Source organism: Salvelinus namaycush, chromosome 10, assembly GCF_016432855.1.
Source record: "Salvelinus namaycush isolate Seneca chromosome 10, SaNama_1.0, whole genome shotgun sequence".
NCBI classification, from domain to species: Eukaryota; Metazoa; Chordata; class Actinopteri; order Salmoniformes; family Salmonidae; genus Salvelinus; species Salvelinus namaycush.
This window is the reverse complement of record NC_052316.1, coordinates 11,935,925-11,955,415: the sequence shown is the minus strand read 5'-3', so window position 1 is coordinate 11,955,415 and position 19,491 is coordinate 11,935,925. Positions and strand designations below refer to the sequence as shown.

General features: G+C 41.8%; 1 protein-coding gene and 1 long non-coding RNA gene across 3 annotated transcripts; both read left to right on the top strand.

Moving 5' to 3' along the window:
• The first annotated feature begins 1,233 nt into the window (after positions 1–1,233).
• LOC120054422 lies at positions 1,234–10,182 on the top strand. The gene is made up of 3 exons (XR_005477609.1): positions 1,234–1,532; positions 8,092–8,412; positions 8,572–10,182. It is a non-coding gene; the product is annotated as an uncharacterized LOC120054422 (long non-coding RNA).
• Positions 10,183–10,456: 274 nt separating this feature from the next.
• On the top strand, positions 10,457–19,171 carry LOC120054678 (arrestin domain-containing protein 2-like). 2 transcript variants are annotated; one of them, XM_039002211.1, is made up of 8 exons: positions 10,457–10,631; positions 10,836–11,095; positions 16,152–16,221; positions 16,376–16,626; positions 16,738–16,994; positions 17,173–17,335; positions 17,462–17,616; positions 17,723–19,171. In XM_039002211.1, the coding sequence occupies exons 2-8, from the start codon at positions 10,837–10,839 to the stop codon at positions 17,774–17,776; spliced, it is 1,209 nt and encodes a 402-aa protein (XP_038858139.1). In that variant the 5' UTR covers positions 10,457–10,631; position 10,836; the 3' UTR covers positions 17,777–19,171. The 2 variants fall into 2 exon arrangements, with proteins under 2 accessions (XP_038858139.1, XP_038858138.1); XM_039002210.1 differs by lacking the exons at positions 10,457–10,631; positions 10,836–11,095 and adding an exon at positions 15,059–15,494.
• The last annotated feature ends 320 nt before the right edge of the window (positions 19,172–19,491 follow it).

Below are 19,491 nucleotides of genomic sequence, written 5' to 3'. Positions count from 1 at the left end.
CATTGTTCCAAAGCACTTGGACACGCCTCTAGGCCCTATTTATTGATCCTGCAATTCTGATTGGTGTGTTAACAATTTTGAGGCTTAGTGTTTGCATCTGGTGAAAGGTGTGCTCTTTGAGTTTAGGTTGTGATGACTTGAGTTAATTATATTGAGAGCATGTGTTTGCTGAATGAATATATAGTGCAATGAAGGATTTATTTGGCCACTTGTGTAAGGTTTTGCAGAGAGTTTAGAATATTGAAACATGTATGGAAACAGGTGAATAGTGTTTACAACTATGGGAAATGTGTGTGTGTTTTGGGGAATGACGTAAGGGTATGGTTTTTTGTGCTCCAAGAACCAGTTTTTGTGTTTAGTAAATTCAGCCACATCACCGCTCCCTACAATGAGCAACACTTCAGCACGACCCATATGAAGGCTTTTGTGGCCAAGCCTCTCTCCAGGACCTGCCTGGACGACCCACATTAGCCATGTGCATTTACTCTACACTGAGTAAACAAAACATTAGCAAAACCTTCTCTTTCCATGACGTAGACTGACCAGGCGAATCCAGGTGAAAGCAATGATCCCTTATTGATTTCACTTGTTAAATCCACTTCAAATCAGTTTAGAAGAAGGGGAGGAGACAGGTTAAAGAAGAATTTTTAAGCCTTGAGACAATTGAGACATGGATTGTGTATGTATGCCATTCAGAGGGTGAATGTGCCAGACAAAATATTTAAGTGCCTTTGAACGGGGTATGGTAGTACGTGCCAGGCGCACCGGTTTAAGTGTGTCAAGGACATCCAGCCAACTTAACACAATTGTGGGAAGCATTGGAGTCAACATGGGCCAGCATCCCTGTGGAACGCTTTCAAAACCTTGTGGAGTTCATGACCTGACAAACTGAGGCTGTTCTGAGGACAAAAGGGGGTGCAACTCAATATTAGGAAAGTGTTCCTAATGGTTTGTACACTCGGTGTATATCATTTTGTGACATTTTGGCGATTTGCAAGGAAAAAGCTCTGGCACAAAACGACGTTGTTTTAAAAAAAACTAATAGGCCTACTCCTCTTGAAATGCATGCTTTATTCAATGCTTTGTTTGTTTATTGAGCAAATGGAGCAACTGCTTGCCTCTATTGGCTGAACTTGTACACTTGACTGCCTACACATGATCAAATAAATGTGGAAATAAAAACCCATGCTGCACAATTTGGAAACCTGGTCCCAAATCGGTCATATCTTTCACGTCTTAGGCATGACAATGACCATAGGAGTTGGCTATACACCGTAATTTAGATCTGGGACCAGGCTAAGCTTTGGCGTGTTGGCTGTCACATCACCTCCAGTGACTTGCATGCCTAGAGAGGAACCGTGCAAGAAGCCTGATAATCGCACTGACATGATAAGATAAAAACCTTGACTCAGAAGTTTGCGGACCGTGCACGTCGAGTGTGAAGTATCGAAGCAGTTAGGCGGTTTAAACACAAACCAGGGCCTCTGGATAATGTAGAGCAATGCTACACATTGCTGCACACTTTTGCATTGGTAAGCTTACTCACCTTCCTACTTTGTTAACATTGAAAACTTTGGCTGTTGATAAGGGTAACTGCCTTTAAAAAACATTCGTTGGCGATTTTAGCATGCACATCTTTGTAGGGCAAAAATAAATTAGGGATGCATGCCAGCAAAGCCACTACAACACATTAATTGCACTAGAACAGTGACGAACCGTGCCCACAAACTGTTAGGGCCTACATAAAGCTGTCCCAACAGCAGAGTCCCAAAGGCAGTCCCAACACCTTACCACTGTTACACCTGGCTATCAGCGGAGCCTTGTCTGGCAGCAAAACAGTTCATTCAGACTAATTTACTCCCTTTTAAAATAACATAGCTGATATGGCTGACTTGCTCAAACAAATGTGGTTTCTACTGACAATTGAGATGTACAAACTATGGCATAAGGTTACGACAAGCGGATAAGAGGCAATCCATGAGCGAGCTAGGACGGACGTAGTCAATATAACTATTTGTTCAGCACTTTTGAAATGTACAGCGACAGAATTCAGAACATGGGCCGTTCTTACAGTGTTCTCCCTGCACACCAAGTCAGAACCGTAGGATAAATAAAGGGTACATATAAGCAGACAATGAAAGTTCTTACAATTTTCGATGATTACATTTCTCAAAAACAGGTTATAGGCTACATGTGTACCACCAAGTCAGAACAGTAGGCGAAATTAAGAGGAGAAAATAGACCAAATTGTTAAGGTGAATGGGCTACTAACAGCTTACCACACAACATACACTTAATATTACTTTCTTAGCTACAGTATACATACACCTTACACGGAACCCAAACCGGCTGCGCGCGTGCGCCATCGTGCATAAATTAATTTTGTCCCCCTACACCAAACGCAATCACGACACGCAGGTTAAAATATCAAAACAAACTCTGAACCAATGACATTAATTTGACATTAATTTGGGGACGAGTCGAAAAGCATTAAACATGTATGGCAATTTAGCTAGTTAGGTTAATTTAGCTAGTTAGGTTGTTATTTTACCTGAAATGCACAAGGTCCTCTACTCCGACAATGAATCCACATATAAAACGGTCAACCGAATCGTTTCTAGTCATCTCTCCTACTTCCAGGCTTTTCATCTTTGAACTTATATGGTGATTGGCATCTACACTTTCATAGTAATACCATGACAGCCGGCAACAGTTCGTCTTTCAATCACCCATGTGGGTATAACCAATGAGGAGATGGCACGTGGGTACCTGCTTCTATAAACCAATGAGGAGATGGGAGAGGCAGGACTTGCAGCGCGATCTGCGTCAGAAATAGGAATGACTTCTATTTTAGCCCTTGGCAACGCAGATGCTCGTTGGCGCGCGCGAGCAGTGTGGGTGCAATAATTGAATAACATGGATTTCTAAATGTATTTTGCAGCGCACACAACATGTCCGGTCTGGTCAGCATGTTAGGCAAATACATTTAAACTCAGTTTTTCACAATTCCTGACATTTAATCCTAGTAAAAATTCCCTGTTTTAGATCAGTTAGGATCACCACTTTATTTTAAGAATGTGAAATGTCTGAATAATAGAGAGAATTATTTATTTCAGCTTTTATTTATTTCATCACATTCCCAGTGGCTCAGAAGTTCACATACACTCAATTAGTATTTGGTAGCATTGCCTTTAAATTGTTTAACTTGGGTCAAATGTTTTGGGTAGCCTTCCACAAGCTTCCCCAAAAAATTTGGGTGAATTTTGGCCCATTCCTCTTTACAGAGCTGGTGTAACCGAGTCAGGTTTGTAGGCCTCCTTGCTCGCACACACCTTTTCAGTTCTGCCCACAAATATTTTATAGAATTGAGGTCAGGGCTTTGTGATGACTTTGTTGTCCTTAAGCAATTTTGCCACAACTTTGGAAGTATGCTTGGGGTCATTGCCCATTTGGAAGACCCATTTGCGACCAAGCTTTAACTTCCTGACTGATGTCTTGAGATGTTGCTTCAATAAATCCACATAATTGTCCTGCCTCATGATGCCATCTATTTTGTGAAGTGCACCAGTCCCTCCTGCAGCAAAGCACCCCCACAACATGATGCTGCCACCCCCGTGCTTCACGGTTGGGATGGTGTTCTTTAGCTTGCAAGCCTCCCCCTTTTTCCTCCAAACATAACGATGGTCATTATGGCCAAACAGTTCTATTTTTGTTTCATCAGACCAGAGGACATTTCTCAAAAAAGTACGATCTTTGTTCCCATGTGCAGTTGCAAACCGTAGTCTGGCTTTTTTATGGCGGTTTTGGAGCAGTGGCTTCTTCCTTGCTGAGCGGCCTTTCAGGTTATGTCGATATACGACTCGTTTTACTATGGATACAGATACTTTTGTACATGTTTCCTCCAGCATCTTCACAAGGTCCTTTGCTGTTATTCTGGGATTGATTTGAACTTTTCACACCAAAGTACGTTCATCTCTAGGAGACAGAACGCGTCTCCTTCCGGAGCGGTATGACGGCTGTGTGGTCCCATGGTGTTTATACTTGCGTAGTATTGTTTGTACAGATGAACGTGGTACCTTCAGGCGTTTGGAAATTGCTCCCAATGATGAACCAAACTTGTGGAGGTCGACAATTTTTTTCTGAGGTCTTGGCTGATTTCTTTTGATTTTCGCATGGTGTCAAGGAAAGAGGCCCCAAGTTTGAAGGTAGGCCTTGAAATACATCCACAGGTACACCTCCAATTGACTCAAATGATGTCAATTAGCCTATCAGAAGCTTCTAAAGTCATGACATTTTCTGGAATTTTCCAAGCTGTTTAAAGGCACAGTCAATTTAGTGTATGTAAACTTTTGACCCACTGGAATTATGATACAGTGAATTTTACGTGAAATAATCTGTCTGTAAACAATTGTAGGAAAAATTACTTGTGTCATGCACAAAGTAGATATCCTAACCGACTTGCCAAAACTATAGTTCGTTAACAAGAAACTGTATATCTCCCTGGCATATTACATTATTTATGCAGCAACATACAAAACATTTTTGCCTCACCTTGTTGTGCTGTGCTCACTTGAACAGGAAGGTGGCGCGGCGGTCCATTGTTGGAAAATGTTGTCATAAAACTTTGTCATCAAAGTCTAGCATTCTCTGGATGTATGGTGCTTTCAAGACAACTTGGAACTCGAAAAAAAAGTTGTCAGTGATCTTCAGGTCGTAGCTGTTGAAAGAGGCCCGAGTTCGCGATTTACAATTCCGAGTTGGATGAAAGTTCAAAACGTTTTCCCAGTCGTAGCTGGTTTTTCTCGAGTTCCCAGTTGCCTTGAACTCACTAGCCAGATTTTGTAGTTCCAAGTTAACAGTTGTTTTGAGCATGGCACAAATCATGCTTAATTGACAGCATGGCCAATGTTGAATGTTTATAATTTTAAACTAGGAAAAGAGCCACTTAAGATTATACTTGGGACCACACAGCCACTCCACTGAATAGCAGGCTAATGATTGCTTTGCAATGCTTGCAGTTAGCCAATGATTTCTTCCAAACAACTCATTGTTGAATTTGCAATTTCCAACTTGTTATGTAAAGTTTATGTCCAATCGCCAATAAGCACCGATATGTTTTATCAACGATATATATATATTTTTTACATTGTCTGCAAACTGATATGTGACACGTAGAAATGTCAAAATAACACACAAAACAGGTAACCCCCCCCCCCCAAAAAATGTGATTTGGCTAAAAATGTGGGGCTCAAAACAGGTGTCGCCACTGAAAACATTGTAAGACTTGTAATGAGTTTGTATGACACCCTTATACCTATATTATACCTGTGCTACCGAAGTTAGTTGCGGTTAGTGTCTGTTTGGCCAATGACAGGTTTAGTTTTAGGATTTACTCCCTTTAAAAAAAAAATATTATATATTTTTTTACAAGTGATTAACTATGATCTGTGTAAAAAAGAAATAGATTAATGATGAAACAGCAACATAACCTTAAAACCAATATGCTAATTGCCATGTTTTGGGAGCTGCTTTGTTGAGCAAAACAGTGAGTTTGCGGGTAGACGTAAATATTTTACAGCTGATTTCACCCACCTGAAAGGGCAATGACCCAGTTATCATGAGGAAACATAGCCCAAGGTCATTATTTCATCAACACGTCTTTTTGAAGGAGGAAATAAATATAGCAACTTTTTGCACTAGTCAGACAAGAAACAGGTGGTGTACTATAGGTATACACTAGATTAGGTCACCCAGGGCCGGCCCTAGCCTTTTAGTGGCCCCCGTTTTGATGACAGAGAGAATTTGTTTTGTTTTACAGCTAATTTCCTGCAATTCTACGCATTTAGCGATGGGTTGGGGAGCAATTTTTGCCGTTTTAAAGCACATTTCCTGCAATTCTACACATTTTATCAAGACATGCCATTTGAATGATATCTGAGTGAGATTGACCAACAAAATCAATAGGGGGCCCCTTGGAGGTCAGGGCCCTGGGCACCCTAAGTGACTGTTTATGTCGTTTTAGGGGCGATCACGTGTTGGCCTTACCCCTTGGTTGGAGACTCCACCTACTATTTGGTGGACACAGGACCTGCCGCAATCCTTGGTTACCCATTGGCGCTCATTGCAAAACTGAGGGAAAAGTATCTTGCTATTTGAACTACTTGAACTACTTATTTAAGTGATTCATACATTATATTAATCAAAAAATTTCCAGAAACTATTCGTCCAGCCTTCGTCCAACTATTCGTCCAGCCTGCCGAGGAGCGGTGTAAAATCTTTTCTTTTTTAAGGATATTGTGGGGCGTTTTTATGATCTTGCCAGACTTGTTGGCGTTGTTCGTCGGGGTGAATCTGATGGGGCAGCAGCAGGAAACTGCTGCCCCATCAGATTCACCCCGACGAACAACCCCAACAAGTCTGGCAAGATCATAAAAACGTTTTCTCCCCAATTTCGATCTTGTCTCGTCGTTGCAACTCCTCAACAGGCAAAAGTCAAGTCATGCATCCTCCGAAACATGACCCACCAAACCACACTTCTTAACACCCGCCGCTTAACCCAGAAGCCAGTCGCACCAATGTGTCGGAGGAAACACTGTTCAACTGACAACCGGGGTCAGCCTGCAGGCACCTGGCCCACCACAAGGAGTCACTAGAGCGCGATGAGCCAAGAAAATCCCCCCTGGCCAGGGATCGAACCCGCGTCTGTAGTGATGCCTCTAGCACTGCAATGGAGTGCCTTAGACCGCTGCGCCACTTGGAAGGCCCCATTAATATGTATTAATTGTCAATTATCCCTATAGGGTATAGAAAGTATATACACTACATGACCAAAATCATGGGCATTAATATGGAGTTGGTCCCCCTTTGCTGCTATAACAGCCTCCACTCTTCTGGGAAGGCTTTCCACTAGATGTTGGAACATTGCTGCGGGGACTTCCATTCAGCCACAAGAGCATTAGTGAGGTCGTGCACTGATGTTGGGCGATTAGGCCTGGCTCGGAGTCGGTGTTCCAACTCATCCCAAATGTGTTCAAGTTCTTCCAAACCGATCTCGAAAAAACAATTTCTGTATGGACCTCGCTTTGTGTACGGGGCCATTGTCATGCTGAAACAGGAAAGGGCCTTCCCCAAACTGTTGCCACAAAGTTGGAAGCACTGAATCATCTAGAATGTAATTGTATGCTGTAGCATTAAGATTTCCCTTCACTGGAACTAAGGGGCCTAGCATGAACCATGAAAAACAGCCCCAGACAATTATCCCTCCTCCAACCAAACTTTACAGTTGGCACTATGCATTGGGGCAGGTAGCATTCTCCTGGCATCCGCCAAACCCATATTCATCAGTCGGACTGCGTGATTCATCACTCCAGAGAACGCATTTCCACTGCTCCAGAGTCCAATGGCTGCGAGCTTTATACCACTCCAGCCGACGCTTGGCATTGCGCATGGTGATCTTAGGCTTGTGTGTGGCTGCTTTGCCATGGAAACCCATTTCATTAAGCTCCTGAAGAACAGTTCTTGTGCTGACATTGCTTCCAGAGGCAGTTTGGAACTCGGTAGTGAGTGTCGCAACCGAGGACAGAGGATTTTTAAGCACTATGCGCTTTAGCACTTGGCGATCCCGTTCTGTGAGCTTGTGTGGCCTACCACTTCGCGGCTGAGTTTCATCATTTCAAGTCAGCTATTTATTCTTAATAATATCCCTTATAAATTACTAATGAGCTGGCTGACCATTAGGCTGTCTGACCCATAGGCTGCATGACCCATATTCCAAGATCTGAAGCTGTAATAATAGCCTTCTCTCCATATTTTAACCTACATTAAATTGCAGTTCAAAACTTTAGCTTATTAGACACCTGTCAGTCCTACTTTGTGTCAAAAACAATAGTCAAAAGTATTATAGCAATGTACTATATAAAAACGACTACATTTCCAGTCCTGGCATTAGGATAGAGTGATAACATTAGGCTTACTGGCAGCACCTTCCTGCCCAGTGCCAACCTCTTCCCCTAAAAAAAACATAATCTGATGTCTCCATGAGTTGTGCATTCAGTACATTTTTCTTATGTGTTTTGCCCTTTATCTTACAAGGTATCTACACTGCACGTAATATGAACAGTTACCATTCCTTGGAAGCCCAATACCTTATTTGAAAGTGGATGGGTTCAAGTGATTTATCATCACAAACCTGGGGCGTCCGACCCCACCATCATGAAGGCTCAAGTCAAACCATTGTGGAGGGTGACGGAGGAATCACATCAGACATGGGTGGCTGTACACAGAGTCCTGGAGGTCAAGTGTCCTTTCAATTGGGCACAAGACAACAGCACTCTGGACGACTGGCTACAGAACAAGAGAGGGCATCTGGCAAGTGCAACTTCTTTGAGGAAGAACCACTTCTCCAACACTCAGGTTGGTGAACATTTACACTGAATTATATTGCAGTTATAAGGGAAAATACATATCAACATATTTCATAGTTGACCTAAATGTTGTCTGACATCAAAAAGTTCATAGGAGCATAGACTGCTACGTGCTGAGTCAGTTTTCACTATGTTTTGTTCAACACAGGTGCAGATGTTTGTAAAACAAGAACTGATTTCATCACGTGGACCCCCAAACAATGTATAATTGTCCGTGTCACGTGAGATGATGACTTCCTCACCAAGGCTCTGGACACAATAAACCGATTCTGGGCCAAGTATATCTACAACAAAATGGTTGGCACAGCCCATAGACAAGGTACAAACTCTAGGTTGTGATATAGGTCTACTGTATATTCATTTCATATCCTGTAACTGATATAATAAGAGATTGGGAATAAGTTAAGAAAACCAAGACTATGGGCTGAATTCAATCCGTGTCGAGGAAGATCCACCTTTTATTAGCTCGTCTGAAATTTAAAGGCCATGTTCCCGTGTTCGCGGAGACTGCATTCGCGTTAAACGCTGCATATGTCGGCTCAATCGGAAATGACCTTTGCATTTTAATACGGATCTTCCGCGATACGGATTGAATACAGCCTTATATCTGGTTCCACGCTGGCTGTAAAAAACAACAACCAAAAACAATTGACGGTGATGCGTTTCCTTCTTAGGAGACAGACTCCAGTCTACAGACAGTCCAGGGTGGAATACAGTGCAGAGAGGAAGAATGAGACACTGGTACATGAAGAAAAGTTAGGAATACAGTAGTTCAGTCGAAGGACTCAACCCTGAATAATGTAATCGGTCTGGTGAAAATAAATTATAAATTAACTGTATTTAGATTGGCACTTCAGGACCCTTTTTAGGCATCACTTTGGCTGTCACATTCATTTGTATTCTTGTAAACAACACTATCAGACATGTTCACCATAGCAGCACATACGTGTAGTATGTTGTCAACCATCGTCTCTTCTCGCTTGTCAACTTCATCCCTAAGGGTTCTTCAAGAAGCAAAGTGGATGTGACCCATGGAGTATATGGAATCTTCCCTTCAGGACACCGATCACCCTCTCTATAGAATAGCAATCACCTCTAATCGCCATGTACATACATTTGACCTGGTGAAATGGTGCTACAGTGTATACAACACAGACTAAATATACAGACAGAATATGGACAGAACAATTTACCCATAGTCTAGTTGTAGTACATACACATAATACGCAATAGTAAGTCATTTAAGTTAAAAAGTATACAAAATAAAGTGTGTGGGTGTAAATAGCTAATGCAGTTGATGAGGAGTTGTCAGAGATATACACTGACTGACTGTACTTTTGGGCATGTTCTCGTTATTTGACAGACAGCTTCAAAAGTACCGCTGAAAGAAGCCAACTTTGAATGACGGTCTATGGGACGAACCGGAACGTGTCCCCTGAACGAGGGGCATGGCTTTGCGTGTTGTAATTTATGACGTGAAGCGGACGCTGGGTATGCCTGGTCCTGGCCTTGTATTCAATGAAGTGCAAGCCTATGACTATCAGTATTTCAGCATCAGCATCAGCATCAGTTTCATTTCAATCTTTGTTTAACAACACTTTGCATCCATGTGGTTACCCATAATTAACCTCTAATATTGACATTAGGTGTTTATGTGTGTGTAAAGTAAGCTTTCTGATCCTGTGTTTTAGTGCATGTGAATCCGATAGCCCTGATCATTGAACAGTTTTAGTGAATGCACAATTACTATCCGATAGAATATGGGAAAATATTCAATGTTCACACCATATTTTCTTAAATATATACCTGCAACTATTAAATATATTGTATTTGATTTATTCCATGCATTGATATCTTACGCATCCTATGCATTATATCTTATCGATGCATACCCAAAAGGCTGAGAAGTCATGAAAACATTAGACACAGAAGTTAGTGCACTCATGTAGCCGGGAGGGAGGGGAGAGTAATCTCTGTAGCGAATCATCTCGTAAACCAATGAACTTTCAGGCTCTGAAAACAGTGGTCGCTTTCTGGCCACACTCGTAAACACGAGTGGACGGCGTGACTCGCATGTGCTTTTTTTTCTAATTTGTGTATGTTAAAGAAACCCATTCGTACTTGAGCATATAAATTATGTGGTAGAAACATTGTAACAATTTAAATATTACAGTGAAGAACTCAAATCCACCATCCCATTTTTTGAAGGTAGGTTTGGTTTGTGTTCTTTGACAGAACGTTGGTCTGCTGGTGTGAAATATTTAATTCAAAAACGGTTAAATGTAGTTTAGGCAGGTCCGTGTGTTTATGCATAATTCATGTTTTCTTTTCACAAACAACACGGCACCATCAGGTATTTGTGTCACAGGCAACATTTTCTTGTGGTATAATTCATAAATGTTCCCTCCAAAGAATGACTTTCAAGACAATTAAACGTTTTAAACTGGAGTTGGACGAGCCGGACGATGCTGTGTATGCCAGCGGCGAGATAGTTTCAGGACAGGTCGTTTTAGAGCTCAACAGGGAGACGAAAGTGCACTCCATGAAGGTCATTGGAAGAGGGGTTGCCACTGCCCACTGGCTTGAGGATCACAGTGTGGGCATGAATGCAGTTTACAACGACTACACCTCCAAGATCACCTACTTTAGGAAGAGACAACATCTCATCCGAGGTAATTCTTCTGCATTTCTGGAAAGATCACACTGGTTATTTGTCACCGGATATGTTTTAATATCTGAACCATGTTGAAATGTTCAAAAGGGTTAGTATCTATTGATTTCCTATTAATGCAATTATCCAAACTAAAATTCAAATTTTGAGCCCATGATTGGAACTAATTAATTGCATGGTAAAAAGCATGCATCTCTAAAAGTAGTGCACCTTGGATTTGACCAAGCCTACTGTAGGACACAGTAAATATGGAAACACTGAAGACACAGGCCCTACTTTTGGTTATAAAACATAAAACACAAATCTATTAGAAAATGACATTCTTAGAGGCACAGTAGAATAACACGAGACTGGAAAATAGTTGACAGCATGAACTTAATATGTACAATTCTGTCGCGTGTGAATGAAGCTCACGTGTAGCAGCAACATACTTATAGGGATTGGATCTAGGCCATCAGACTGGCAGGTAAATAAATGCAGGACTGGTGGAGTTAATGTTTCACTAGAAAGTCAGCTGTCATGCATGACTTGCCTTGACAATCAAATCAAATTGTATTTGTCACATGCGCTGAATACAACAGGTGTAGTAGACCTTACAGTGAAATGCTTACTTACAAGACCTTAACCAACAATGCAGTTTTAAGAAAAATAAGTGCTAAGTAAAAATAGATAAAATAACAAATAATTAAAAATTAAAAAAATTAATAATTAAAGAGCAGTAGTAAAATAACAGCACGAGGCTATATACAGGGGGTACCGGTACAGAGTCAATGTGCGGGGTCACAGCTTAGGTAGAGTTAAAGGTAGAGTTAAAGTGACTATGCATAGATAATTAACAGATTTGCAGCAGCGTAAAAGAGGGGTTGGGGGAGGGGGGGCAATGCAAATAGTCAGGGTAGCCATTTCATTAGCTGTTCAGGAGTCTTATGGCTTGGGGGTAGAAGCTATTAAGAAGCCTTTTGGACCTAGACTTGGCGTTCCGGTACAGCTTGCCGTGCGGTAGCAGAGAGAACAGTCTATGACTAGGGTGGCTGGAGTCTTTGACAATTTTTAGGGCCTTCCTCTGACACCAAATGGTATAGAGGTCCTGGATAGCAGAAAGCTTGGCCCCAGTGATGTACTGGGTCGTACGCACTACCCTCTGTAGTGCCTTGCGGTCGGAGGCCGAGCAGTTGCCATACCAGGCAGTGATGCAACCAGTCAAGATGCTCTCAATGGTGCAGCTGTATAACTTTTTGAGGATCGGAGGACCCATGCAAAATCTTTTCAGTCTCCTGAGGGGGAATAGGCTTTGTCGTGCCCTGTGTACGACTGTCTTGGTGTGTTTGGACCACCAGTTTGTTGGTGATGTGGACACCTTAACTTGAAGTTCTCAACCTGCTCCACTACAGCCCCGTCGATGAGAATGGGAGTGTGCTCGGTCCTCCTTTTCCTGTAGTCCACAATCATCTCCTTTGTCTTGATCACGCTGAGGGAGAGGTTGTTATCCTGGCACCACATGGCCAGGTCTCTGACCAGGTCTCTGAGTTTGGATGTCTTCACTATTATTCTACAATGTAGAAATTAGTACAATTAAAGAAAAACCCTGCAATGAGTAGGTGTGTCCATTCTTTTGCCTGGTACTGTACATGCTGCTGACCTCTTGACAGGCCACCTTCTCTAACCTCAAGGTTAAATTAAAGTGGATTTAGCTAATGTTATAACACATTAACTACCATGTACAGCTGAGTAATTGCATGGTTACATAAAGTTAGTATAGCAGAGGGGCAGCTTAATATAAAAGTGTTGGCCAGTTTTTATATGTGGATAGGCTAATTATGATACATTTCCCAAAGAATAACAGGAAATTATTTATTGGATGGTGTTCAAAACATAATTTACATGTCATACTCAGTGCTTGACTTGGACTAAAATAGGTGCCAGTACTGTTTATATTTAGGTGCAGGAACTCCACAATACTTTTGAGATAATATTCTATAAGAGGTGCAGGAACTCAAGCAGTGAAAATTTGAGGTGCCGGATATTGATCTCTGATGAACTCCTGCCCAAGTCAAGTGCTGATCATACTGATAAACGTTGACGTATTTTGATTTCATCAAGTCAGGTATCTCACAGAACTTCATATTTTCCTTCACAGAGTCAAAGTAAATGTCTACATTTTGGTTTGATTGTGGACTTGCTTTGATTATTGTAGGTCTAATCAGAAAAGGAGCATGGCCATTTACTTTCTGAGTCTCGCTCTTGGGTTTTTGACACTTTCTCTTTCATTATGACTGTTAGACTGTAAATAGTGGTTTTGGAATGTATAAACTAAAGTGAAAGAAAGAGTGAGTGGAGAAGCCCAAGAAGAGGCAGAGGCCGAAGACGGCTGCTGGCCTGAAAAGGTGTGGGGGGTTTAAAAAAATGCTGCCTCTGTCTCTCAGGTAACAAGGGAAAAACATGTGGGAGCAACTAGATTAACAACCTCTACAGGAAGATGTTGAAATACACTCCAACAGTCCTTTGTTATTTGCCTCGAGTCTGACTAATAATTGCTAAATGGCTGGGACTTCAGGGTGCAGGCACTTGTCAAATAAATCTTTAATCATGGTAAGTCAGTTGGGAAATAGCTTATGGAGTGCAGTCCTATTTCATTATAAAAGCAATGTGAGCAAACATATTCTGTGGACCTCTTATCTCATTTCATATGTCATATAAACGTAGCCTTTTTCCCATGGTCTGATAGAATTGCAGATTAGTTTTACTCCCTTCATGACATTAGTTTGGTTGATTTGGTTTTGAGACATTTCATGTTGATACTGATACTGCAGCTGTCTTTGGTCGTCTGATACATGTGTAATGATGCCGTCCATGTTCATTGCAATAAACTAGACTGTGTTTTTCATGTATTCTTTGTGTGAATACACTCTGGCTTAAGTCCTGCTGTTTGTGTGCCTTAAGCCGGACCCCCGAAAAACATAGCTATAGCCTTCTATACATAACTTGGCACTCTACTAAGATAGGTCTTTGTTTTGAATATCATCTGTTCTGAACACATATGTACATGTTATTAACTTTGTTAGTGTGATGAGTCTGCAGACCATTCATTATTTGATACAACATGGGTGTATAAGTCCAAAATCATTCTTCGTGCAGGCATACATGGTTTTTATCTCATCGGCCCAGCAATTACAGGATGTCTAAGGTCAGAGCTCACTGAAGTCGATTACACACTTTTTAAGTTCTCAAATAGCCACCAGGAGGCGGTTGATATCATAAATTTGCACCGTACTGTATTCCATGACAAAGCCCAGCTGTTGCATGTGTCGTTCACACCACAGGAGGCAGTATATAACCCTCACATACTTTCAGGAAACAAATAAGTAAACAACTTTGTTTTTTGGGACAACATTTCACCCCTGATTTTGCAATCTAGAGGGCCTGGAACTAAATGTTCTGTAAGATATGATCGATGTATTTGTATTGCAAGCAGATGTACTTAAATGTACTTTTCATGTTTATGCGCATTCCCTTTATCATTATTGCTTTTTATTGAAGTGGTAGCCTATATGAAATAGTAAAAAAACTGTTTCATGATAGTTCATACAGGGCTTTAGAGACTTTTCTAATCATCATCATGTTTGCTCTCTAAGAAAATCAATTTTGCAAACTGTGCATGTTCTGTTTCTTGGAACTAATGCATAGACCGCATGTACAGAATGTTAAAAATGGACACGAGCTAAAGCGAAAATAAATACCTTTGCACAATAGTACAATGTGAAACTATTTTGTCAAATGGGAGGATCTTTGCAGTCTTCAGGCATGCTCAGTTAAGTCTGTTTTTGTCTAAGAACCTGTAACCATCAATCACCAGGCACTGTTTTCTCCGTTCGCTCTGAACACCACGCCCAGGGAAGATGTTTATTAGCCTGCTACAATCTATGCATGGCACCTTATGTAATATATTCGGAGATCCCGCCCCCTTTCACATCGTGCAAAAAGGAACTGTGGCCGTCTCTGCTGCATCAGTTTTGTGTAGCGACAAGCCAGAGAGATAACTGAAACGTTCTACGTTTTTTGACAACTTGAATAAGAGCGCAAGAACATTTTAGCAAAAGTATTCCCTTTGGAATTAACACGCCTCAAGATGATTTTCGGCAAATTGAAAAAGTTTGACATCGTCTTTGACTCTCCAGAAATCGACTCTCCTCCAGTCTTCAGCAGTGGGGACGTGGTGTCTGGAAAAGTTGTTTTGGACCTTGCAGGGGAATGTAAAGTGGAGTCGTTGAAGTTGCACGCCGAAGGTTTTGCTAAAGTGTATTGGACCGAGTCACGTTCGGCTGGGTCTAGTACTGCTTATACTCAAAACTACAGCGACGAAGTGGAATATCTCAACCGAAGAGAAGTGCTTTTGCAAGCAGGTTAGTCATTCACTCTTTCTCGGTGAATGTAAGCAATCATGTTCCATGTTATGACACTCTCCGGACAAACCATCTCGAGCAAATTTCACTCAAGAGAATTTTTTTTTATTGTACACAACTGCGTTTTGTGGGGGGTTTATCTCATGAGGTTGCATTTTGTTATAATTTATTAGCTTTGAATTATTCTGTCTTTTTTTTTTTTAAAGGTTCAAGTGTTGTCAATGCAAGTTAGATTAATTCTTAAAGCAATAACTATAAAAGGGGACTCTGTCAAGTGCTGCCATAAATAATATAAAATTGAACAAAATAACCCACAAATCAAGGGCCTGAAAATACCCATTCAAGAGCACCAGGTTTGACAAATATCTGTTCTCGGGACAGTGAGAAGGAACCACCCCTTGCAAGTAGTATAGAGAAAGGTGCTACATATCACGTCTAACGTTTTAATATTGGATAAATATGGTGCTCTTGTTTGATGAGAAAAGAGTAACTTCAGTTGCAGTTCATTGTAATGAAAAATTGAACTCGGTGACTTATCCAATATTTATTTTAGGTAGTACATAGCATTGGAAAGCAAAATGCACTCTTTCAGTAATCAATGAATGTATCAGAAATTGTCACAAAACATTAATGCTTGTTTTATTCATTTCTTTTCAGATAATGGCGAGCTCACCCTCCTCCCTGCTGGAAGACATGAATTTCCATTTAGTTTCCAGTTGCCTGACGAGTAAGTATCCCTTTCTGGCATGAATGGTTTCGGTTCAGTATTAGCATACAGTAATGCACCTGTGTTGATTGCATTTGATTTGGGCCTATGATATCATCACATCTTATTAAAGAACAACGAAGGTCTAATCAATTGATGTGTTTTACTCCAACAGGACACTGGTAACATCTTTCGAAGGCAAGCATGGCAGCGTCCGCTACTGGGTGAAGGTGAAGCTGCATAGGCCCTGGGCTACAGTGAGGAAGATCAAGAAGGAGTTCACAGTCATTGAGGCCATTGACATCAACACACCAGCCTTATTGGCCCCCCAAGCTGGCAGTAAAGACAAGATGGCACGGGTTTGGTACCACAACTTTGGACAGGTGTCGATAACTGCCAAGATCGACCGTAAAGGTTACACACCAGGTAAGAACCAACCATATCCTTTAACCCTAGTGGCCTGAACTTAACAAATAGTTATAACTGTTTTTAGCTAAACCAAATGTAATGTCACAGCCTCTATTCTCCATCTTCCAGGTGAGGTGATTCCTGTCTTTGCTGAGTTTGACAATGCCACGTCACGCTGTGTGGTGCCCAAGGCCTACATCACACAGACGCAGACGTTCCTCGCTCGGGGCACCATGAAGCAGAAGCAGGCGGTGGTGGCCACGCTTAGTGGCGACGTGGTGGGGGCCCAGCGTAGGGAGACCTGGCATGGCCGCGCCATCAAGATCCCACCCGTCGGGCCCTCCATCCTGCAGTGCCGCATCATCAAAGTGGAATACATGCTCAGGGTGAGTTCACTCCCTAGACAGAGAATGGAAAGCACTTAATGCACGTTTACTAGGTTTTCCTTGTTGAGTATATGTCTTATTGATAATGAAAAGCTAATTAGAGGTTAGTGGTTTTACCCCTACTGAAGAGTCCATGTTACTGTAGTTCTAAAAGCTTTCTCCCCACTCCACCACTTAGGTATGTGTGGATGTTCCTGGGACCTCTAAGTTGTGCCTAGAGCTGCCGCTGGTGATGGGCACCATCCCCCTGCATCCCTTCGGCAGCCGCACCTCTAGCGTCAGCAGCCAGTACAGTGTCAACCTGGAATGGCTCCGCATGGCCATCCCTGAGCAGCCTGAGCGTAAGTGTCTGTCTCATTGTAAACAAGACATAACATGTTCCCCAAAGCTAAAAGCCAAACCCCCTGAAAATCTCCAACCTGAAAAATGGTTTACTCATCTGTCCCCTCTTTCCCTCCCCCATACAGCTCCTCCTGACTACAGCTCTGTGGTGACTGATGAGGAGGCTGAGCAGAACACTATGGCCCACCGTCCTGAGGAGGACCTCAGTGGGATCATGGAGCACCCACTTAGGGCCTTTGTCCAGGAGTTCCGCTTCCGACCCCCTCCGGTGTACTGCGAGGTGAGCTAGCACCACTTAGAATACTCTGTGATTTAACAGAACTCTCTACACTTCATGGCCCAATGTGCCTTATTGAAACGTATACCTTTGTGTTTTGCGCCTGCAGGTCGACCCAAACCCTCAGCCCCTCAACATGAGACGTCGCTGCATGACATGTTGAACCAACCACTTGAGCGTCACGCGATGACCCGACTTAATTACGCAAAGTGATTTGTCTTCTCCTGGATTACTATCCGAAACTGGCTACCCAGTCCCAAGATGTGGCCTCTGTTGTTGGTAGGGACTAAGAGTACCGCTGAGAAGAGGAGATGGAGACGACAGGACCTGGTTGTGGAGGAAGCCCTTTTTTTAAAAGAAAAATGGACATGTTACGTTGCGCAAGGAAAGGAAATAACTTGTCCCATGGTTCCTGTCCTCCAAAGTGATTTTGGCTCTGGATGAGGAAACGGAGCCCCTCCTGCCAATCAATGATTCCCACACAATAAATGTTTTGTGTTATTTACTGAATTTGGGGAAATATTGGGGGAGAATCACTTGATTTTTGTAAGGGGGAGAGTTGGAGTTGCAGATGATACCTAAGCCTTAAAGAATGCGATGTGATATGAAGAAGTTATCAGCTGGCTTAATGCTGAGGCATCTGTAATACCCAACTCCCCTTTGCCTTGTAACATATAGCCTAAATGTCAACCTGCGTTATGTATTATGACTCAATCATGATGTTCCCATGACTATTTCTACTAATAGTCAAGTAAATGAGTTTCAAGTAAGCACTTTTTTCTGAGAAGTCATGGTTTGGTGAAGAGGAGTTGAGTCAGCAGGTTTAGATATTAAGCCGATGTACACAGGTAATGCTATGCAAAAGGGAAAGCCTGCAGTATCTGCAAATGAACTGAAACGATTGCCTGAGCGATTCTGATGCAGCAGCTATCCTCTGGAGCTGTTCAATGTATTCTGAATGTTAATGTAACAGTACTGGATGAAGAAACTAAGTGAATTTCTTGGTATGTGGATGAATTCAAGAGGAATTGGGGTTGCGTAAAAGCTAGTTCTTTAGCACAAACCTATGCATAGTGTCTCCTCAAATAGAGACTAGTACTGATTTATTATGACCGTTCACAACAATGATAAGAGGAAGAAACGTGTGAGTCTGTTTTGAAGCTGCTTCAGGCTCAAATGATTAGTTTTAGAAGCAGCTAAAGAGGAAATGTCTGAGCCATGTGGTTTGTGCGTTTGTCTCACACCAGATGCCTGTGCCTTGATGTTTCTGAACAGTTTAGAAATGTCTGCAGAACATTTGTTCAGCGTCACATTAAGCCTTACGTTGGAGATGTCACTTTGAAGTGTACTGAAGAACATTCCAAGAAATTACTGAGGACTTTTACCTCATTTCCAAATAGTGGCGAGAATTGTGGCTTCAGGTCAGCAACGCAGCTTTGGTGTCATGCTCAGTGCAGCACACCTTAAACGGAATGTATTTTATACAAATGCCATTGTTGATTCACATGACTAGCCAAAGTTTTTGTAATTCTTGTTTGTAATAAAAACACTGACAGATTTTTGTGTTTTCTGTCAATTCTTTTCTTAATTTACCTCATTCTATTTCCCAGAAAGTTTCGTTGGTTAGATTTGACTAGAGGTTCAATACAACTTGTTCTCCTTGAATAGATGATTGAGTGCCATCTCAAAGAAGAGGATATTACAGCTTCCTTTTCAACAGCTACTCGTTGACATGCTTAAGAAACATGACTGGGCAGGGGAATTCTGGTGAAAAGTAATTGTCACGTTTAACTTTTTTTTAACATCCACACATTTGAACCATAATGGGAATTGAATTTCTTTGACCAAACTTAGGTTCATGTAACCTGAAACCTCATT